We start from the raw sequence: 23236 nt of genomic DNA, 5'->3' as shown, positions 1-23236 counted from the left end.
CAAATATCCTATTTCAGGATGGATAGAATAAGCCTTTTCCCCCTCCCCTTCACTGGGTAAGAAGGTATTAAGCAGCAGTGAGAAAGGCCCTCTGGGGGTAAATTGTTTTCTTATGACTACACCCACATTGTACCAAATTATACCAAATATTTTCAGGCCTTCAAATCAAATACCTACTCCTGCAAGAAGGCTGCATGATCACTCAAACTGATTCCTCTCACCTCCAATTTAGAAACATCCTCTCTTTCACAGCACTTCCCCTGTATACTTCCATGCTGGCCTTGGGCCAGGCTCTGGGTTCCCAGAGATGGAGCAAAGGAACTCACAATCTGGTGAAGGAGAGATCTCTTAAATGGCCCATAAATTTACAAGGAGCTTGGAGTCTGGGTGGGAGGTCAGGAAGGTGACAGGGAACGCTTTGGACTTTGTACACCAGGAGGCGGTGCCAGGTGAACTCAGGGGCCAAACTGCAGGCAGACAGCTACCTCTGACCAGTGGGTGTGGCAGCCCTGCTTTGCTATTTCATTGCACACTGCCCTGTGACTGATCAGTTGTCCCAGTGTTACTTTAAGTGTTATATTGTGAATCAGGTCTTCCTGTCTCTGAAAAGGTGTCCTCTCAACTGCCTACTTTTATAAAACAATGTGGACACTTAAATATAAGGAGTAAATGAATGAGTGGAAGAACCATGTGGGTCAAACTAGACCCCGACTTCAGAATCTGTGAAGTCAGGCAACATCCCAGTAGCCAGCCATCTCCACTCACCACGCTCTGCCCAATGGCCAGCATTTTGGGGTGAAAGAGGATGTGGGATGGGGGTCAGAGGCTGGCAATTCTGAATTTGTTGCTAAAGTGTGTCGGTCCTAAAGATTCCCCCTCCCTATGCCAAAAAACCGTGAAAAAATAACTGCTCAAAAACTCGCTGAGGACTGAAAGGGGACTGTCCTTGGCTACAGGACTTCCAGGTCCCAGCAGGGCAGTCGAGAGCCTCCTTTTGCTCCAGAAGGCGCCCCTGACAATGAATCAGGAGCCTAGGGTCACCACTCGTGAAGGACTGAAAGCAGCTGGAGCTGTGAGAACCAGGGACCGCATGCGAACGGGTCCCGAGAGCCGCATAGGGTTGGACGCGCGCTCCGAGCTGGCGACAGCGACACAGCCGAGCTGGCACTGAGCCACGGGGGGGGGCGGGGGAGGGCTGGGCGGGTCACGTGGGAGTGGCGCGCGGGGAGACGCAGGCGCGAACCTGCGCAGGCGCTGGGGCCACCCCTGGGACCCCTGGGGCCGGGGAGTGTTCCATCCGCCAGCCACCGTGCGTCGGGCGCGAGAAGAGGCGGGCTGCAGGGGAGCGCGAGCGGTAAGTGCGGCGCGCAGGGCTCTGCGGGGCACGTGACGTCCGCGAAGGCAGGTGAGGAAACTGAGGCAGGGAGGGGCGAATGATGCAGGTCGGGGCGCGCGCGGGTTGGCCGGATGCGGGGCTGGTTAGGTCAGACCCACGGTCAGCTTCGGAGCCCGCGGGAAGCTGCTTCAGAGCCGGCAGGGCGCGGCCACACCTGCGGGTCTCGAGGCGGCCCCCACCTCCCTCGGAGGACGACGCCCCTCCCGCCCCTGAGCCCCGCGCTCCGCGGAAAAACCCAGCGTTTGCGGTCAGAAAACCCGGGGCCGGGACCCTGCGCTGATCTGACCGGCCGAGAAACCCCCCTCTTCCCCGCCCCCAGGCTTTGAGAGAGGCTAATGGCACCGGCTTGCCTGGATTGTTGGGACAAAGAACTGAGAAAGGGGCTTTGTCCTGGCGCGTCTGTTCTGCGGGGCCGAGCCCGGGATGGGCCTGCGGGGTTGCCTGTGGGTGGCGGGCCGACCAGCTGGCGATGGGCGATGTGCGGGTGGAGGCCAAGAGCCTGGTCGTCTTGGGCTCTGTGCCTGCTTAGGGTCCTGTGTTTTATGGCGCCGCGATTTCTCGCGTTTTTCATCATCTCAGAGGCACCTGTTTTGCCTCCCTTACCCAAAGGTTACAACCCCTGGCAACTTTTTTTGAAAAGAGCTCAGCCGTACGTTTTAAAACACTGTGCTGAAGTCTGGGAGTGAAAAGACAAGGCACTGATGATCGGACAGTTTCTCCTCGAGGTTGTTGCAGGGATCGGAGCTGAAGCATTTGGAGAAGATGTTTAAGACCCAGCCTGGCCAGGGCCGTGGGGAGGCAGCACCCCCGGGGGGGGCCAGAAGCCGGGTTGGGGTCCAGTCCCAGCTGACTCTGGGCCTCTTTTCCTTACCAACACGAGGCTCTTTCAACAACCCAATTCTCTAACCCTGTGTAGTTTTTGTCTTTGTTTTAATGCATTTTCCTTTGAACTTGTCAGGTGGTTAAAAACAGAAAATAATTACTTGGGATTTATTTAGCAAAGCATGGTCCGGGAGCCAGCTTGTATAGGCTCCGATGCTTGTGCTCCAGCCCAGTCCTGGAGATCAGAAACCCCGTCTCCTTGGAACATACCCGGTCATCAGAAACCCTCCATCTCATGTACAAACAACATTTTAGGGGCAATCATTGACTAATCTAGAAATGAGTAAGAATTACACCTCACATCATGTCACTCTTTGTAAGGTAGCTTACAAAGCACCACGTATACATTTAATCCTTTGATTCTTACAACTCTGTGGAAGATTACATTTTGTAATTTGGGAATCATTCTTGTTTTACTGATACAAAAACAGTGCCTTGTCCAGGTTCTAACAGCTTGTAGGAATTTGAATTAGGTTTGAGCTATTCTTGGTGTGGCCCTTACTGTATTGCTGTTCTTTATAAGGGCATGCCATTCATTTGACATCTTATGTGTTGTTCCTGAGGGGTATGAAGACATTTATTTTGTCTTATCTGCTTCTGTCACTTAAATGGTGCTTGGAAAGTTTGGTAAGGACTGGAATTCTGAGGCTCAAAGCCCCAGCCTCTATTAGTATCCCAGAAATAAGGCAGCTCTCCTGCCAGCTGGGTGCTTGCCTTTTTGTGAAATGTTGAGCAGAGACACTCCAAACTTCCTTCTGCTGAGGCATGTGTGGCAAGAACTGTCTGGAGAGACTGAGCGGTAGCCAGCCCACCCCTGAGCTCAGTGGCCTCTGACACAGGGAGATTACAACTGGGCAGGGCTGTTTGCCTTCTCTGGTGCTGGCAGGCTGCAGAAGGGCAGCATGGAGTATGAATTGTGGGGTGGCAGTTAGACCACAGGGGCCTGAGAAAAGCCAGGGTTCCCTCCAGATCCAGAACTTCCGCCCAAGAGGCAGGCCTGCAGTGACACAGCTGAAGAAGTTGTTCAGTGTTTTGTGTCTGTTCTGCTTCAGATCTCCTGCCCTCATAGGAGAATGAGTGAATCTGAGCCCTGCGAAGAAGAGAAAGATGCTGCTGCCTTACAGTTTGTTCCTCATTGCTCGTATACAGTCTTCCCAACAACCCTTCAAAGTGCCCTGGGTTCTTTTGTGTTTTTTTTTTGCGATATGCGGGCCTCTCAGTGCTGTGGCCTCTCCCGTTGCGGAGCACAGGCTCCAGACGCGCAGGCTCAGCGGCCGTGGCTCACGGGCCCAGCCGCTCCGCGGCATGTGGGATCTTCCCGGACCGGGGCACAAACCCGCGTCCCCTGCATCGGCAGGCGGACCCTCAATCACTGTGCCACCAGGGAAGCCCAAAGTGCCCTGTTTTTAAGAAGACACTGAGGTTCAGAAGGACGACCTGACCTCTCATAATCGAAGAGTGAGAACCCAGGATTTTTGTCCTGAATCCCAGTTTCTTTTGTGGTATCTCCCTTGCCTTCCACCCACACTCATGTCACTGAGCCCAGACAGGAGGCTGTGCAAGCAAGGGGCAGAACAGCCAGGCATTTTGCGTGGGGCTCTGTAGCCGCAGGGTAGCTGATCAGAGGAAGAGACCTCTTCCAGCCCCCATATTCCTCACACTGGCAGTGACTCAGTGTTTCCCAGTCCTCTTGTTCTACATTCAGTATCTGATCAGAACTTTCTGAATCTGGCATTTAAGAGCTAAGCAGTCATGCCAAGTAGGAAGTCAGAGACCGAGGCAAGTAGGTGAGAGCTCCTTGCAACTGGCTAGTTCCATGGGGCTTACAACAAGGGTGGGTGGGAGTGTATGTCCTACTGCTCGTGGGGCCCTGGGTGCCCGTGTCACCACATTTTCAAGGCTGTCTATCCAGAATTGACAGGACCTTGTTACTGTGGGGAAGAGAGGTGTGGAGTGGTTTCTCAGCTGAGAATGGGCAACGTGACCCTTAAAACATTTGGCTTTGAATTATAAACTGCTCACAAAGTACTGGGCTTGGGAAAGGTTAGTGCTCTCTCTAGCCACCCGATTTCCCAGGCTCTGTCCAGGAGCAGTTTTGCTTTCAGCCTTCTTCAGGCCAGTGAGCAGACTTGAAGACCTGCAGGCCCTCTTCCTGGGCTCTGATCCCACACTGTTTCAGCCTATGCAGGAGTGTCCAATGAAGGATAGATAGTTATGGACTGGGAGTTGGGAGACCTGAGTCCCGGCACAGCCACTAACCAGTCCTCCCCGCAAGTGACCTGGGACTAGCTGGTCCCATCTCTGGGCCTTAGTTTTTTCTTTTGCTCAGTGAAGGAGGGGCTGAACTAGAGCTCTGAAGGAACAGAGGAGAGCAAAGAAAAGAAGATGAAGCATCCTTTCCAGCCTCGTTCACTGAGGGCTTGAGACAAGAAAGCCCATGTACACTCCTAGTTCCTTTTGTCTCCCTCAGGACCCCTTTCTTCCTTCTGCCCTGTGTCTGCCTCAAGCCAGCTCATTCTGAGGAGGGAGGATTCCCTGGGTCGGGCTTGGCTGGGCAGGTGTACCCTTAATGTTTGGAATATGATGCTGTCTCTACTTGTTTCAGGCATGAATTAACCCACCCAGGGCTGATACTTTGTCTTAGTAAGACTTTATCAGTTCCTGCCCAGACGCAGCTCCTTGAACAGGTAGAATGAGGCCTGGGGAAGCAGAGGGTGAGACTGTACACACCCAGCAGAAGAGCAGTAGTGGCAGGTGTCCCCGTGGCTTTCTGGATGTCAGAACCCTGGAGTTGCAATCATGCAGTACTTCAGAGTCTTTGGATGTCAGAACTGAGATGAACTTGTAGATTTTCTAGTTCTCTCCTCTGTACAGATGAGGAGACCCAGGCCCAGTGTCTTCATAGCTTGTGTCAGATCACCCTGCCGACGAGCAGTGGAGGTAGGACCCAACCTAAGGTCACCTAAGCCCCAGGCTTGAGTGTTTCTTTAAGGTCAAACCAGCTGCAAATTAGTTCCAGCTCTGCCTCACTGCGGAGTTTAAGGAGTAAAATTCAGATCATTTCATTCAGAGATTGAATGCCTACTTGTTGCCAAGATGTGTGTTAAATGCTGAATTTGCAGGAATGAATAAGACAACAGCCCCTGCCCTCAGATTGCTCCACCGTATTGTGTAGACAGACATGTAAATAACTAAATGCACTAAGTCCATCTGCTTGTGCATTGTGCAAAGGTATGTGTGTGTTTGCACATACGTGCCTGCTATCTGACTAGAGGTGAGGGAGCAGTCAGTTTTCGGGGCTTTCAGGAAAGGCTCCGGAGAGAAAGTGTTACATGTGCTTGGGCCTTTCCCTAGTTGGCATGGGCGGGGAGGGCATTCTGGGTAACGGAAACAACACGAGCAACAGTGCAAAGGCCTAACAAAACATGTTACAGTCCTTACACATTGAGTGATCTGATGAGGGTGCTGAAGTGGCCAGGGATGAGGCCGGGATGGTGGCCTGAAGCTGAGCTGTCAAGGGCCCTGGCGGCGTGCTGAGAGGTTTGTAGCTAGTGAGGGTCTGAAAGCAAGGGAAGCACGTGATCAGGCCAGGGAGTGTGACAGTCGCTCTGGCTACAGCATGGAGAATAGGCTGAAGAGGACCTGGCTGGAGCCAGCCAAGCTCAGTTCCGTAGTTACTGAGATAGGCCAGGTACAGAGTAATAGGGGCTTTGCTGTGGACAGCAGCAGTGAGGCTGAGAAGAGGATGGGTAGCGAACCCATGTCATAGGATGGTCAGAACTTCCTGACTGACTTCATGTGGGCAATGAGGGAGAACAGAGAGTAAAATGCAACTTGCGGTCTCTGGCTTGAGCAGTTGGCTCCATGCTTGTGTCATTCACTGAGCTAGGGAAAAAGAACTCCGGAAGAGAAACTGACTCAGCTTTGGTCATGATGCAACAGAGAACCTAGAGAACCCCCAAGTGGAAACTTTTGAGTCCGGAGCAGCACTTGGAACCTGGAAGTCACTACCAAGGTGGTGAGTGAAGTGCTGGCTGTAGGTGAGGTCACGGAGGCAGGGAGTGTGGATTGAGAGGAGTCTTGAAGTGGCAGAAAAAGAAGGGAAGGCAGAGGGAGGTAAAGAATAGACAGCAGGTAAGGGGCCCCAGTGGTGTGGGGTGGAGGGCAGGGCAAGGGAGCAGGCTGCACAAGTGTTACCAAGTCCAAACTCATACTGCTCGCTACACGACATGCCAGTAAATCGGGAGAGGAGGTGATGGGGCAAGGAATAGCGACTTTATTTGGAAAGCCAGCAGACCGAGAAGATGATGGACTCATGTCCCAAAGAACCATCTTACCCGAGTTAGAATTCAGGCTGCTTTTATACTGAGAGGGGAGGCGGGTGGCTGGTGGTTGCATACTTCTTGGTGCAGGAATCCTTTGTCCTTGCAGCTGTCCATGTAGGTCTCCTCACAGTGTTGCTATAAACCTCCAACAAGACAATTGTTATTTTTAGTTCTGCTACTTTTTAAAGGTCAAAGCCTCAAGAATGGGCTATCATGTATATTTCAGGCTCTAGGAAACATCCTTTTACAAAGGTGCAGAGGCAGCATGACTAAGCACAGGCTGCAGCGCACAAGGGTTAGAGCTAAAGGAATAGATCCACTATGGTGTCAGGCTTGTTTGTCTGTTACACAAGCGGCCAGGGGGAAAGGGACATCTTCCTTTGATTTCAGTTAGTGTGACCCCTGGGCTGCATTAAGGGCCACATTAAGGGCTTCACTTCATTAGCCTGCCCGGGGAAGCAGAGAGGGAGTCTGTTGGCGCTTGATAAATGTTATAATCTGCATGACTGCAAATGACTCAACATTTGCTCCGCGTTTTGAAGGGCTAGGGGATCTTGGCAGCTGTCCATATTGATGTTTTCTGGAGATTGTCCGCAGCAGAAGGAGCCCCAGGGTTTCTGGGTGGCCCGGTCCTGCCAATGGAGTGAGCTTAGGACCATAGGCGGGACTCCAGAGCCCCACCTCCAGCCCTCCCCTGCTGCCAGCTCCCCGTGGGTCAGCAGAAGAGTGCGGATGGTGAGTGCCTGGTGCCCGAGGCTGGGGATGAGGGACCATGTGTGGGGGAGGGGAGGTGGCTTGTGACGCTCTGGGCAGCGGGGAGGAAACACTCTGGAAATTGAAATGGGGGTGGGGTGGGGTAGAGTTGTGATGAGGAACCGAGAATGTGCAGGCTCCAGAGTGAGCTGTTTTTGATAGAATCCCACGATGTCGCTGGGTGCTTTGGAAGCTTTGCCATTCACCCCATCCAACCCCCTCATTTTGGAGTTAAGGAAAATGAGGCTGAGGGAGGGATCAAGCCATCTGGGCCTAGGGAGCCCAGCTGGGTCTCCTGCCCTGAGACGCTTATCCCAGACCAGCGCTGCCACTCTGAGCTGCCCCAGCTGTTGCTTGTTTGTGGTCTTATCAGGCTTCACGTTCTTCTGTGGGAGAGACCTGATCAGATAAGTGCCACAGTGGGGAACCGAATACTATGGCTGTGTCAGGTGGCGGCTGGCTCTTCTGTAAACAGCCTTGCTATTATCTTTCAGAGAAACTGACCCTTTCCTTAACAGAAGGGGATAGAGAGGGGAGGAAAGAGAAGGGACATCTGTCACACGGTACATTTCCTTTAGAGTAAACATGGTTTGACTGTATGTGATGATTGAAAAAAAATAGGTCGATCGTTTAAAATTCTCTTTTAAGACAAAAGGGGTCATGCCTCTTGACCTCCAGAAACCCACCAGTGCATGTGTGGGGAGGCCTGTGGAGTAGAAAGACTACAGGCTTTGGGGTCCTAGTGATCTGGGTCCAGGACGCAGCACTGTCCTGCTGGCTCTGTGACACTGGAAAAGGTACTGAACTTCTCTGAACTTCAGTGTTGTCAGCTGCCTAACAGGATACCATCTGCCTCATACGACTGTGTGAAATGAAAGCAGGCATTTCGAGTGGCGCTGAGTAAGTGCTCGTTTACCGGCCTCCCTATCTCTCCAGTTAGTAGCCTTAGAGGCCCATGTGAAAATGCATTGTTCCGTGTAGATATGAAGCTTCCTGCTACCTCCAGTCCTTTTTTGTGGGTGGGAATAGCTGTGATGCAGGATGCAGAGCCAGCGAGTTGCATGGCACGTGCTCCAAAGACATGCTGGGATGGGAACTGCTTTGCAGCTCAGGGGGCCTTGCCTGAGAGGCCAGATCTATACACTCTGTAGGTGTTTCCGGAAGTCAGTTTTCACTGCTTCCCACTGGCAGAAGAGGCAGCTGCTAGAGGCCCGCTGGGAGGATATGTTCACGGAGAGGCCAGCCTCTCACCTCTGGTGCTGACAGTGTTTTCACATCTCAGTGCCGCGGGGCCAAGCTCCCCAGAGGGGTGACTCTGTGCTTATGCCATCCGGATCACAGCTGGAGGCGGGGGCTGGGGTGCTAAGCAATGCTCCTGGGGCTTTTGAAGCCCATATCTTGTGAACTTGAGGTAGGGTGTCGGGCGCCTTTGGGACGTTCATCCCCGCCAGGCCGCTGTTTCCCAGGCTTACTGAGCCCAAGCCTGGCCTAGCTGCTCCATCCTGCTCTCTGAATCCTATGCCTGCTTCAAAGCCATTTCCTTCTGGGCTCTTCTACGGCTGCCCAGATCGGATGTAACTGGTTCTCACCGCTGCACTGCCTTAGCCCCGTGTTCATACCTTTCCACTTGAATTTCTGTTATCTGTGTACTAGGCCTGTATCTCCTTGAGGACTGTTTATCACCTAGTTTTATGTCATCCCAAACTGCCATTTATTCAACAGGTCAGTGCTGAATAAATGTTTGGAAATAAATGTTGAGTCTGTTTGAGTCTGATTCCCTTGTGCTCGCGAGCAAACAGGCTCGATGGTTGTTGATGGGCAGTGGGGAGCCGGAGCCTGTTTGCCTCCAGAAACAGCCAGTGGTGTGTTAGAAGGGTGTGGAGCTGACTGGAAGGGTCCCTGGACTTCCTGCAACGCTCTGATGTGTCCCAGGAATTGAAGTGAGTCCTTTTGGAGGGTAGGTGTAAGCTGGCCTTTGCGAACTGATGCAGAAATGTTAGCAAATCTGTGATCAGAGACCGTGCCATGTGGGCCTTAATCATATACACATGTCAGCAGTCCAGGGAGGTTTTGGAAGTGTGTCAAGGTACAGAAATTGTTCCAGGCTCCGGGGAATCTCCTGTTTACAGCAGGCAGGTGAGAGCTGTGGTTTTCCTCCTGATTGTTCTGTGAACTATAATGCAGTATAATGTGTAACTTTGACACATAAAAGAACTGGAAGCTGGCCTGTGGAATGTTCTTTCCTGCTTTGCCCGAGTGCTTCGGTCCTCCATAAGTCATCATTTTCATCACTCAATCCTACTGAATTCATTTTAGCACACATTGATGGAGAGCCCACTGTGGACCACAAACAGGCCCTGTGCTGGGCACGGGGGAATTCAGAGATAAACTGAGGAAGAGTCAAAAGAGAGAAAACTTGCAAACAGGTCCACATCAGAAGGATCGTTGTGATTTGGACACAGGTGGGGGTGAATAATCCCCTCTTGGGGGACGGGGGTAGGCAGAGCATCCAAGGAGACCCCTGGAAGAGGCGTCTGAGTCATGCAGAATAGAGCGAATGAGGAAGGACACTCCGGGCAGAGGCGTGGAGTTGTGCCCTGGTTTTTGCCTCTCGTTGTCTCCGTGGCTGCCCTCACACAATGAGCTGAGGAAACAGAAGCTGGCCCTTGAGGAAGGCCCAGCTCTCCAAGGCCAGCCTGCGCTCATGGCTGTACTTTGTTCTGTGGCTTATGGCCAACCAACCACAAAACCTGAATTCTTTGTTCCAAGACAATGCTTCTGAAACTACTGTGTGCCTGTGAATTGCCTGCCGTGTCTGATGAACGCAGGCTATGACTTTTTAGTTCTGAGGTAAGGCTGGAAATTCTGCAGTTCTCCACGATGCCAATGCTGCCAGCGCGCGAGAGCACGTTTTGAGGTTATAAGAAACTCTTCTCTCCCAGCTCACCTCCTCCCCCAACACACACAGTCCCCTTCTTTTTCCTCTCCCCTAGTGTACAGATGCCAAATTCCTCTTTCTTAAAGGCTATTTTCATTTGGTCATTCCCAGTACACACTCCACATCCCCTGTCTGAAAGTTCCCTTTTATTTCTGAACTTGTCTGAACTTCCCGGGCTGGCCTAAACACTAGTCTGGCCTACCCTTTTCTTCCCAAAGTTATCACCACCAAGTTACTCCCAACCCTACCTCATGGCAGTGGATCCCTCACAGCCCCCTCCCTTGGCAGTGACATGCGGATTTCTGGGCCTTTGCTTAATCCTTTGGAGAGGTCCTCTCCTGAGTCAAGTCCTGCAGGGGAGAATTAAGCCTTTGGTTAGGTGGGATGAGGTCAGGTGGGCCACACACACACACACACACACACACATACACGTAGACACACACCTCAGGTCGGTACCCAGTGATCCGAGCACATAGAGTCGTGCAGGTACTTGGGGAGGAAGGCTCCGGCGTAAGTCAGATCCTAGGATGGCGAGAGGGCCAGATGGAAAGACAGGTATTGTAAGTGGTTGTCAAGAAACAAAGCCTGGGTGGGGTACTTGCTGCGGTTACAGGGGTGGGCTGCTTCCAGGAGCTCCCACTCAGAAGCACAAGGCTTCCCAACTGGAGGAAGCCTTGGCGAGGCCCCCAAGCATGAGCTGGGGAGGAGGCCGGATGCTATAGGACCTGCCTGGACCTCCGTTTCAACTACAGAGCCCCCTGCCCAGTGCAGACTGTCTGTTGCCCAGTCCTCTGAAGCAGACACCCCAGCACCGTGCTCTTTCTTACATGTTGCCTTCTCTCTCAGTCTCTCTACCTGTTCACTGGACAGGCATCTGTATAATTCTGTTCACAGGGAAAAATGTCAGACTAATAGTGGCCATCTCTATTAAACTGTGTAATTTAATAGGTGTAGATGTTGAGAGGATATTTGCTTTCTTGTCAGCTGTGGTTTTATGTATTGCTTCTTTTTTGGTGTTTTGTTTTGTTTTCACCGTGAGCCTGTTTTATTTGCATAATGAGTAGAAAATAAAGGTATTCTCAGTTGGAGAAATGTACTGGGATTGCCTGCCTACTTCGAGTGAGGCCCTGCTGGGCACTGTCTGGGGGCTGGATGAATAGGACCTGGGCTCTGTGTCTGAGGGATTCACAGCGAGGAGGAAGGGTAGGGTTACAACAGGGTGGTTGGTCTCTAAGTGATCTAATCACACAGAGAGGCTGCTGCCTCCCCAGGGAGGTGGGAGCTGCCACTCCTGGACTGTGAAGGAAGAGAGCAGACATTGATGAGGAGGGCAGTGACACAGGCTGGAGGAGCGCCATCAAGCTGGGAGGACACAGCCTTGAGCAAGGGAGAGGGAGCAGCAAGAGAGGCTGTCGCCTCTGTCGTGGCTGCTGACCCGCTAGTGAGCTCCCTGGGGCAGGAACCTCCACATGTCTGTTGTATTCCCAGGCTCCTGGAGCGGCAGGTGGGCAGGGGCTCAGTTAGCAGCCCTTGTCCAGTCCCATCTCTGACACTGCTGCTTCTCCTCCCTTTGCCTCTGGCCCCCTGGTTGGCTGCCCAGCCAGAGCCTTGTTGTCCGGGAGATCAGATTCCGGCTGTCCTGTGGGAGCAGTAACGTCGTCTTCCTTTCTCTCAATCCCCAGAAATGTCTTTCCTCCAGGATCCAAGTTTCTTCACCATGGGAATGTGGTCCATTGGTGCGGGGGCCCTAGGGGCTGCTGCCTTGGCACTGTTCCTGGCCAACACAGACGTATTTCTGCCCAAGCCCCAGAAAGCCACGCTGGAGTATCTGGAGGATATAGACCTGAAAACACTGGAGAAGGGTAAGCAGTGACTCCACTGGTGTCAGTACTTTTCCAAGATGCTGGGATGCAGGCTTACTTAGTTTTTTTCTCTCTTAAGTAGTTCTTTTTTTTTTTTTTTACTTGAAAAGGCAATACAACATTAGGAAAAATTTAGTAACACTTTAAGAATTACTGATAATTCCATTACCCTAACACAATAATCTCTTTTATTTTCACACATATTTTTCCAGGTGTACACGTAATAATCTGTAGTTATGACCTTGGTGTACTTGTATATTGATCTTTTACATTTTAGCTTTTTCTTTTTTTTTTAAGAGATAAAATCTATTTCTTCTTTTTTTTTAACATCTTTATTGGAGTATAGCTGCTTTACAATGGTGTGTTAGTTTCTGCTGTATAACAAAGTGAATCAGCTATACGTACACATATATCCCCATATCCCCTCCCTCTTGCGTCTCCCTCCCACCTTCCCTATCCCACCCCTCTAGGTGGTCACAAAGCACCGAGCTGATCTCCCTGTGCTATGCGGCTGCTTCCCACTAGCTATCTGTTTTACATTTGGCAGTGTATATGTGTCCATGCCACTCTCTCACTTCGTCCCAGCTTACCCTTCCCCGTCCCCGTGTCCTCAGCCATTCTCTACATCTGCATCTTTGTTCCTGTCCTGCCGCTAGGTTTTTCAGAACCATTTTTTTTAGATTCCATATATATGTGTTAGCATGTGGTATTTTTCTCTTTCTGACTTGCTTCACTCTGTATGACAGGCTCTAGGTCCATCTACCTCCCTACAAATAACTCAGTTTTGTTTCTTTTTATGGCTGAGTATTAGTTTTTTCTTATCAAAAGCATTTTTCGTTTTCCCATGTTGTCTCTCTAAATATAATGATAATCGTTCCATAATATTTAGTAAAATTGTACCACTGTTTACTCAACCAAACGTTCCAGAGTGTGTTCTGAGGAATTCCAGGCTCCTGGATCTTCAAAGACAGGAGCTCCTGAGTCCAATAAATTTGAGAAACACTATGTCCAATTGCATGTCCCTGGTTCTCAGCACAGGGGTTTGCTTACTGAAATGAGGTGGCTGGATCGTTACTGGTACAGGCATGGGCAGCCTCGCCTGTGGTGCAGCTACAGCACCCGGGGAAGCACAGGGCCACACCTTTAGAATGGACCTGCCTGTCTGCCTCTTCCTGGGGAGCCCGCTGGTGTCCCTGCTGGACGGCTGAGAGCCGCATGTGGTGACTCTGCTGCCTCTCTGTGCTCTCGGCGTTGGATCTGAAGCCCAGGGGATTTTGGTCATGCCGATAGTGTGGGTGCAGTGGGCATGAGAGCTTGGTGCAATTTGGGGCTCACTGACTGGGAGGTCTCCAGGTTGGCCCCTCAAAGGGAGGCCATCGCGTCTGTTCAGTAAGTGAGGAAGCTTGTCAAGGGAAGGCAGGAACTGTGACTGCAGATTTATGATGTAGGTCACCTCAGTAAGGGACTAAGAAGCCCTGCAGAGAGAGTCCTATTTAGCTATGTTCGACCCAGCGTTTCCCAGTGTCATTTGATTTCGATCCCCTCCCACCTTCTTTTTTTCCTATGTAACATCCCACAGGGACATGGATTCCTCTGAGAAATGCTAAAATAATAAGGGATAGTACTTACTGAGCCCTCACTGACTCTGTATTACCTGGAGAGCACTTTTATATCCATCTTTTAATACTCCCTGTGGCCCAAAGTGGAGCTGCTAGGCATCTGCATTTACAAATGGGGAAATGGAGGTTCAGGGCGGAGATGTAGCCTGCCCCGGGTCACACCTAGATGCGGACTCAGCGTGACTGGAGCCGGGCTTGAGCTACACTACTCTGCTACCCAAAGAATTTCCTTGTTGGACATCTTCTACCCTCTCCTGTGGATAATGGTGCAGTTAACATATTTAGGTTAAATTGTTTTTTGTTTTTAATTTCTTTTGACCTAATTTCTTTGAATACTTTTTTAAGAATTGGGGTTTTCTTGGCCAAAGTGCAAGATCTCGTTCAAGTTTTGGGCATGTATCTGCCCTAAAGGATTGTTACAAGTTACATTGAGACAGCAAAGGAATATGCTATTTTTCCAGAAATGTTCCAGTTTGGGATGTCCAAGTTCACAACTAGATTTTTATGGGGGAGGGGCCTTCTGGTTATACAGTAGGACCCTTACACTGGATTCATTTTCCTTGGAAAGATGAATATTCCCTACCCGTGTTTCCTGTTTGCTTTTTCCCACATGTGAAATAGTTTTGCAGGTCCTCTGTTTGGCCTGGTGCTGTTTATGAGGTGCTTAGAGGTTGGGGCCAGGCTGAGAGGAAATGATACTGAATTCCCTTTTCTTCTCCTCAGAACCAGTGGCTTTTAAAGCAAAGGCGCTCTGGGAAAATAATGGAGCTGTGATTATGGCTGTGCGGAGGCCAGGCTGTTTCCTCTGTCGAGAGGTGAGAGCATTTGAGGATCTGTTCAGAGGAAGGGATCCTAGCAAGGGGGGACCGGGGCATTTCCAGCCAGGACCAACAGTGGCCCATTATGTTATTTACTCTAGGTTTGTTTTGTTTTTTGCCTAATTCTCTGCTTCTGTTCATTTAACAGCTCACCATATCCTAGGGTTAGCAACATATTTGACTTTTCTTTGGCATTCCAAGGCCTTTCACTCTTGTAGTATCTGTGTCCTGGACCAGGTCCAATTGCATGTCCCTGGTTCTCAGCACAGGGGTTTGCTTACTGAAATGAGGTGCCTGGATCGTCACTGGTACAGGCATGGGCAGCCTCGCCTGTGGTGCAGCTACAGCACCCGGGGAAGCACAGGGCCACACCTTTAGAATGGACCTGCCTGTCTGCCTCTTCCTGGGGAGCCCGCTGGTGTCCCTGCTGGACGGCTGAGAGCCGCATGTGGTGACTCTGCTGCCTCTCTGTGCTCTCGGCGTTGGATCTGAAGCCCAGGGGATTTTGGTCATGCCGATAGTGTGGGTGCAGTGGGCATGAGAGCTTGGTGCAATTTGGGGCTCACTGACTGGGAGGTCTCCAGGTTGGCCCCTCAAAGGGAGGCCATCGCGTCTGTTCAGTGAGGAAGCTTGTCAAGGGAAGGCAGGGTCCAGCCTTGTCACTTTACACATAGGTAAACTGAGGATAAGAGTGGTTTGTTGACCTATCCATGGTCATACAGTCAGTGACAGAAGACCCAGGTCCCGAGGTTCACGGCTTTGCCTGGGGGAGAACTGGGAACGACAGTACCCCACCTCTTGAGAAAACTTTCTGCTTGACCTGCTTTTCAGGTCATGGTCTTGGTCCTGTCCGAGTTGCCATCCTCCTTCCCCTGGTTGTCCTGTCTTATCCTGAGGCATTTCCTTTCGGCCTTGCAGAGCTCTCCCCTGCTTGTGTGGTTGGGCTGGCTGAGAATCTGCCTACATTGCATGGTGCACTATCGTACTATACATTCAGGGCACTTTCCGTCGGTGCCTCATTGGTTCCCCACTGCATCCCTGGAAAATACAGCTTGTTGTTGTTATTCTCATTTTACAGAGGAGGAAATTGAGGTACAGAGGTAGTGACAATGTCATACTGCTGTAGGGGGTGTATTAATTTCCTATTGCTGCTGTAACACGTGATCACATACTCAGTGGCTTTAAATAACACTGATTCATTTTCTTACAGTTCTAAAGGTCAGCATTCTGAAATGGGTCTCACTGAGCTAAAATAAAGGTATCAGCAGGGCTGTAATTCTTCTGGAGGCTCCAGGGGATAAATAATTTCTGTGTCTTTTCCAGCCTCTAGAGGCCATCTGCATTCCTTGGCTCGTGCCCCCTTCCTCCATTTTTAAAGCCAGTAATAGCTGGCCAAGTCTTTCTTACGTTGTGTCACTATGACACTGACCGTTCTGCTTTCCTCTCCCACATTTAAGGACCTTAGTGATTCCACATTGGGACCACCCAGATAAAACAGGATAATCTCCTTTAAGATCACCTGATTAGCAATCTAAATTTCATCTGCTGCCTTAATTCCCCCTTCCCACGTAACAAAACATATTCACGGGTTCTTGGGATTAGGATGTGGACATCCATCCTTAGGCGGTATTATTCTGCCTACCACAGGGGGTGACATTTAAACTCAGGGCTTTTGAGTCCAATCTCTGATGCCTCCAAATACCAACATGGAAGCCTGTTGTGACTTGATTTCTGAAGGCCAGCTAAACCCCAAGGTTCCAGGAGCACCTGCTCTAATTACAACCTGTTTTTCTGGGCTCTGGTCCGTACCCTGGTAGAGCATTTAATGGAAACTTACGTTTCTAAAAGGATGGTTGGATGGCAGGCAAAGTTACTTTGAGGGGGGAGACATGTGACTCAGTTTCCACTTCACACTTTTTCTGAGTAAAGCCCAGGGAAAGTGAGTAAAACCTTTCCTCTCACACACAGGTGCTCTTTGACCACATCAGACCTGTAGTCCTCTCTGCTCTTGGGCAGAGTCTGCCACTCACTGAACCTCTGGACAAATGCATTGTAATGAATTCTGCTTCATTAGCTATCCTTTTGTTGTTGTTCTAGAAAATACATGAAAAATTAAATGCAGTTGCCACCGTATAGCAATGTATTGGAGGCAAGTAGGCTGCTTCTGATAGGATTTCCTGCTGTTTCTTTCATTCTGACACCAAATGTGAAAAAGTAGTTTGTTCTTAACATCGAAGCTCTACCCTGATGTATGAGTTTCATCTTTTCATCTAGCCCGCAGTTCCTGAGAATCAGGGATGTCCATACTTCCCAGCTCAGCTGCAGTCTCCCCATTGTCCACCTTCACCTGGAATCTTTCCTCCTGGTACCCAGTACCTTCTGCATATCCAGCCGTGTGCTAGGCACTGAGGGATACAAGAAATGGAAGGCAGTTTCTGACTCTGAGACACATTTGGGAACTTAAGGGACAAAGCTCAACTTAGTGGAACCCAGTGGACTCAGTACAGAAAAAGTCGCCAAGCAGGAAAGATTAGATATACACAGAGAATCAGGCCTTTACTCCAGGCTGCGCTAGCCAGGGAGAACTTTTTAGAACAGGGATCCTTTTCTGGAGGGTAGGATTTGAGCTGGAGAAAGAAGGAAGGTTATTGCAATGAGAGGGGGCCAGCTGAGCAGAGGTGTGGAGGCAGCTGTTCACATGGCCTGCATGGAGATCGACTGCTAGGCCCTTGTGCTAGTTTGCTCTAGTGCAGTGGAGGGGCTGGGAGATTAGGAGAGAAGCACTGTGGCTAGGAGTGGAGGACTGAGTTTGGGTGCAAGCTCTTAGTTATCGGATGCTCCCCAGGCCATGGTTAGGACACCCAGAACAGGAGACTAGCCTCTCCTTCCCTCCATGGACAGGACAGGAACCTGGGCTGAGGAGGGGACCTGACACTCTATCCTGAGGCCTCGTGCCCAGCTGGGACAGTCTTTTGCTGGTCTACACAGGCCTTAATTGTTCTTGGCATTTTGTTGCCTTTGTTCTTCTGCATTCGGTGCCAGCCACGCTCTGGGCCTGTAGGAAAGAGGGTGTTGGTTGGCTGCAGAGCCCCGAGAGTTCATGCCCCTGACCTTTCCTGTCTTCCGCAGGAGGCTGCAGACCTGTCCTCCCTGAAGCCCAAGTTGGACGAGCTGGGCATCCCCCTCTACGCAGTGGTAAAGGAGCACGTCAAGACTGAAGTGAAGGACTTCCAGCCTTATTTCAAAGGAGAAATCTTCCTGGATGAAAAGGTACGTGTGCTGTGAGCCTGTCGGACACAGACCGTTGGGGATTGCGCTGGTGTGTGGAGAGTTCGGTGGCCCAAAGCATGTCTGGACAGGAGTTGGAGTCGGCCTCCCTTTCAGCTGCCCCTAGCCCTCTGAGCAGAGCATGAGTGAAAAAACTTAAGAGCTGTCCTTCATTTATTACTTGAGCCCTTCCTGACTTGTGACCCGGGAATGGGAGCCTTGGAACTAGCTGAAAGCTCCACCGGTTTCCCTGCGCTGCAGGGGTTTGCCCAGCACAAGCCCCCGTCCCTTAATTCATTGCAGCCATAGTTCTTTCCCCTCTACTAACCTCTGCAGAATGGAGGACTGTTATCACTCTGTCAGGCCCAAGAACCCTGTACGTCCATAGCAAGAGATTAGAGTTAGGGTGGCAGGCCACAGGGTTCTCTTTAGCTCGGGCAGTTGAGAGCGCTCCTGGGTGGCAGCTGTGTGTCGGGTGGTGGAGGACAGGAACCAGCAGCCTTTGGGTCTTTGTCTGAAAACAGATGCCCTGCTGGGAACTTTCCTCCCTGGGGAAGGCAGGCATATGGGCTACTCATATGGGGTCTGTCTTCCTCGCTCCTACAGAAGAAGTTCTATGGTCCGGAAAGGCGGAAGATGATGTTCATGGGATTTGTCCGTCTGGGTGTCTGGTACAACTTCTTCCGGGCCCGGAGTGGAGGCTTTTCTGGAAACCTGGAAGGCGAGGGCTTCATCCTTGGGGGAGTTTTTGTGGTGGGACCAGGAAAGCAGGTAAATTGCTAGCGTGTTCACTCGTGGGTCTGTGAGCATAAGACCCTGATGTGTCGGGTGGGAGGGTGGCTTTCCCTGCTCGGAGTCTCCCAGCCTTCCTTCCAGAAAGCCAGGGAGCATGAGGAAGGGGAAGGGAGGGAAATGATGGTTTATTGCATGCCTGCTCTCTCGGCACCTCACACACGACCCCCTCCCTCGTCACGGTAACATGGCGACACAGTCTGAGTCTTGCAGGTAAATAACTTGTGAGGGGGCAAGTGACTGCACCGAGGAGGACGGCTCCTCAGTGGCACTTCAGGAGCCTGGACCCGGGTTTCCTGATGTCAAGTTCTGTTTTCTACAGTAGAACAAAAGCAGAGTCTTGACTCTGTGAAGAATTTACTCCCTTGCAGTGTTCCCTGTCATCGAGGATGGACAGTAGAGAAAAGTGAAGAGGAGAGAAGGAATGGAAAGAGACCTTGTTGGGGGAGCAGCAGGGAGCTGTGCTGGGTGGTGCTTTCCCTGCGGGGGTCCTGGTGGCCTGGCTGTCTCGGGAGGGGCAGCAGACTCCTCTGCACACTCTATTTCAGGCCCTGGCTGTGGGGATCCAGAGTCAGCACGGGGGCTTAAGGGAAGGTGTGGAGAGATGAGGTCTCTGTGGGCTCAGGAGGCGGGTGGGTGGATGCTCCACGTCAGACTCACGGCAGTGCCAGCAGAGGCTGGGTGGGCACAGAGAAAGGACAGGGTACAGTGAGTGCAGGCTCAAGGCCTGGCAGGAAGACCCAATGGTCTGATTTCTAGGCTCGTCTCACCAACTTCGGGCATGACATTAACATTTGAGCTTGTCTGTAAAAAGACAGGGTTGGAATCCCCTGGTGGTCCAGTGGTTAGGGCTCGGTGCTTCCACTGCAGGGGGCACGGGTTCGATCCCTGGTCAGGGAACTAAGATCCCAAAAGCCGCATGGTGCGGCCAAAAAGAAAAAAGAAGACAGGGCTGGTCTGCATGGTGGAACTCACCACTGACGTTGATAACTGCATACTTTCCCCATTTGGGGAGGAAAGCTAGTGGGACTAGAATGCCTTCAATTTTAAGCTGTATTTCGAATCTCTTCCTTTTAAACCTTGGTATCTGCAGTTGCTTGTCTGTGTGAGAATCTAGCATGAATTGGTGTCTGATATAACATAAACCTGTTTGCTAACTTTCTGGTAATGTATCGAAATGTCTTAGTGATAACGGCTGCCAGCGAGTGCCTGCCTTGTGCCAGGTGCTCATATACGTGATCTCCTGTCTTCTCTGCAACCAGTCTGGGATGGTCGGTATTTTTATTCCTATCTACATGTAAGGAAGTGGGCCTATGAAATAACTCAGCCAAAGATATGGGGCTAGTATGTGGTGCAAAGGGAATGAAACTCAGGAACTCCGATCTGTCCTGCTCCAGAGACCCTGCCCTTCCCTTGCCCATAGCCCCTCTTTGGAGGTGGTTCCCAAAGACCCCTTCCAGGTACCCTTGCACTTGGGCAGGCCACTTCCTCAGGATCCCTCAGCCTCTTCCCACTCCGGGCCCCTGGGATTCCTTCCCCTTCCTATCTCTGCCTTTCCTCAGCCCCCAGGGAAGGGCTTGGCTCACCTGCCAGCCTCCTCTTGCCTGGCAGTGACTCACCTGGTGCTCACGGGCTGCCCAAGCCTGGCTGGCTCGCTCCTGGGGTGTTGTTTGACTTTGCTGGTGCTCCCTGGAGCTCCTGTCTTCCTCCTTCCTGGTGGAAGGCTGACCAGGCTGGCCTGGCCTCAGGGCTTACCTCCGTGTTTCTTCAGAGCAGAGTTTTTGCAGTCCCACTGTGCCAGGTGCCACTCAGTAGGGATTTCCTTTGTCATAATAATCTTTAAAGCATACTTAACTTTAAAGAAGCAGTGTGTTTTCAACATAGGAAATTTGAAAACGGAGAAGGTGGGGAGAGCCATTCTATAAGCTCAGCTATCAGGGACAACCTCTTAGGACACAGCTGAGCTGCCAGGCCTTTTGTTTTTTTTTAAGAAAACGGTACCTTACTAAACTAGATGTTCTTTTTTCATTTAACAGCGTGTCATGAACATTTCCCCATGTCGTCATATGTTCTTCCTCAGTGTTTTTAACGTCTGCAAACCGCGCTAATGAGCAAGTGAATATACTTTCCTGATCTGCTTCTCTGTGGTCACCACAGTGTGGTGGCACTTTTCTTTTTAAAAGTCTTTATAAATAATGGTACAAAGAACATGTTTATAAATGTTTATTTTTTAAATTCAATTTGAGTTTAATTTGTCACCTATCAAATGATGCTGATCTCAAACTCATTTTATCTTTTTTACAACTTTAGGGTATTTTGGGGTGTAGTATGTCTTAGTGCATTTTGCTTCATGGTATCAGAAGTGAGTGGCCTCCAGTTTCGTAGGAAAACTAAAGATAGCGTCTCCCTTTTCAGCTGTTCACTTAGTGCCTGTCAAGGTCTGACCTCTGAGCTCTACTTCCACAACTCCAGGCTTTTCTGTGCAAGCTCATTCTGTTCTTTCTGCCTGGAATGTTCTTTTACGTGCATCTCTACCTGTAGACGTGCTCTATCACCTGTGAAGCCTCCTGACTGCCGGCTCCCAAAGTGCTGCTTGTACAGTCCAAATATTGCGGAGGAGCCTCCCCTGATCTACCTTCCCCAAAAGACTGAACTCTTCAAGGGCAGAGCCGGGACCGATTCGGATCTCTGTTCCTTGCTGCCCAAGCAAGGGCCTTGATGGACAGCTGGCGCTCAGTGTCTGTCTCATGAATGAATGACTCAGAGTGAGGACTGATGTACCCTCTTGTCTCCTTTCAGGGCATTCTTCTGGAGCACCGAGAAAAAGAATTTGGAGACAAAGTAAACCTAGTTTCTGTTCTGGAAGCTGCTAAGAAGATCAAACCACAGACTGCAGCCTCAGAGAAGAAATGATTGTGTGAAACTGCCCAGCTCAGGGATAACTAGGGCTCTCACCCGTGTTCATGGGATGTGTTGTGTTTCCACTGCTGTCCCTAAGGAGTTAGAAACCCATTTATGCCATATTCTCAGTATAGACAATTAACATATTTTAATATTGTACTCTGTTTAGGCCTAATAAGGCAAAATAACCCCCAAACAAGACTGATAAAAATCTAAAAAGCTAATTAATAAGGCTTATTTCAGCTAAAACCTGGAAAATCTGAGGCTTAAAGTTGACTGCTACACCTCATTACAAACATATATGGTGTTTGAGTGCTGTTATTTGAAATGATTTTCATTTTCGTGTCTTTAAAAATCTAAGAAAAGTTGGTGATTGACTTGAAGATTAACGGTATAAGGTTCTGGCTTGTGTTTTAAGTGAATGATTCACGTTAGTGATTTTGCTGTCTTTCCTAGAGGAACGACTTGGCGTTTAAAATTGGTAGCTGCTTTCCTGTTGATGGTTTTCTAGCCTAATCTGGTGACTGAGGAGGAAAAAGGACAGAGAAGATGAAATGTAACTTAGTTCACTGGTTTGTTATGATTTATTATATTATGTTAAAGTAATACTCGTATAAAAGGACTGTACTTTGGATGGCTCGATAAAGGTAAACTATAAAGGGAAATCTATTTTTTCATTGTCTTCCATTCTAATCTTGGAGATTTGATTTTCTAGAAGAGATGATCAGTAAAATTAGGCTCTAATAAAATCAGGCATCAGAAATTGCCCATATGTACAAATGTTTTTGACAAAACTAACAATAAAAAATTTACCGTAATAACGGCTGAATTTATTAAATCAGTGGGGCCAAAGACACTGAACATGAAAAATCAGTATTCTGCATGTGTATGGGGTAGGGTCGGGGAGGAGTTCCTCTAGTTCTAATGATCTAAGAGGTTTCCAAATGCCCAGAAAAGTTCATCCTGTCATTCATGGTAGTGATTTTACTGACTTTCCTAGAGGAATGACTTGGCATTTAAAACTGGTAGCTGCTTTCCTGTTGATGGTTTTCTAGCCTAATTTGGTGACTGAGGAGGAAAAAGGACAGAGAAGATGAAATGTAACTTAGTTCATTGGTTTGTTATCTTTGAAATTTTGTCATGTGAGTAAGTATGAGGTCAGCAAGAGCCTGAAGGGAGCTCTGCCTTAGGGAGTCTGCTCAAGGCACCGAATTGGCCCAGGAGTAGGAAGGCGGGGATGGGAGTCCAGAGAAGAGGAGTACAGTGGTCCCCTCATGTGTATATGTTCCAAGACTCCCTGTGGATGCCTGAAACCATGGAAGGTATTGAACACTATGCATACTGTGTTTTTTCCTATACATACGTACCTATTATTTTAATTTATAAATTAGACACAATAAGAGATTAACAATAGTTAATAATAAAATAGAATTATAATACTATACTGTGATAAAAGTTATGTGACTGTGGTCTCTTTCAAAACATCTATCATACTTCTCCTTCTTGTGATGACGTGAGATGATTATGTGCTGAGATGAAGCGAGGTGAATGATGTAGGCATTGTGATGTAGGGTTAGACTACTACTGACCTTCTGACGCTAAGTCAGAGGGAGGATTGTCTGCTTCAGGTGATCCTGGATTACTGAGCCATGACAATGTCAGTGGTTGGATGTCAGCAGCAGA

General features: G+C 49.9%; 1 protein-coding gene across 6 annotated transcripts; it reads left to right on the top strand.

Moving 5' to 3' along the window:
* The first annotated feature begins 1269 nt into the window (after positions 1–1269).
* Positions 1270–22452, top strand: PRXL2A (peroxiredoxin like 2A). Of its 6 annotated transcripts, none has more exons than XM_079900446.1 (6): positions 1270–1354; positions 11977–12156; positions 14499–14590; positions 17723–17863; positions 18467–18631; positions 21452–22452. In XM_079900446.1, the coding sequence occupies exons 2-6, from the start codon at positions 11979–11981 to the stop codon at positions 21563–21565; spliced, it is 690 nt and encodes a 229-aa protein (XP_079756572.1). In that variant the 5' UTR covers positions 1270–1354; positions 11977–11978; the 3' UTR covers positions 21566–22452. The 6 variants fall into 6 exon arrangements, with proteins under 6 accessions (XP_079756572.1, XP_079756574.1, XP_079756571.1 ...); XM_079900448.1 differs by having other exon boundaries at positions 1276–1405; positions 11994–12156; XM_079900445.1 differs by having other exon boundaries at positions 1292–1405.
* The last annotated feature ends 784 nt before the right edge of the window (positions 22453–23236 follow it).

The sequence above is a fragment of the Stenella coeruleoalba genome (genome assembly GCF_951394435.1).
Source record: "Stenella coeruleoalba genome assembly, chromosome: 16".
In the NCBI taxonomy this organism is placed as follows: Eukaryota; Metazoa; Chordata; class Mammalia; order Artiodactyla; family Delphinidae; genus Stenella; species Stenella coeruleoalba.
This window is presented reverse-complemented; position numbering and strand designations above follow the sequence as displayed.

Bases quoted from the DNA above. Each gene is read 5' to 3' on its own strand.
- PRXL2A (XM_079900446.1), top strand. From the start codon at position 11,979: ATGTCTTTCCTCCAGGATCCAAGTTTCTTCACCATGGGAATGTGGTCC. The intron at 12,157-14,498 runs GTAAGCAGTGAC...TCTTCTCCTCAG, and splicing joins CCTGAAAACACTGGAGAAGG to AACCAGTGGCTTTTAAAGCA. The intron at 18,632-21,451 runs GTAAATTGCTAG...GTCTCCTTTCAG, and splicing joins TGGTGGGACCAGGAAAGCAG to GGCATTCTTCTGGAGCACCG.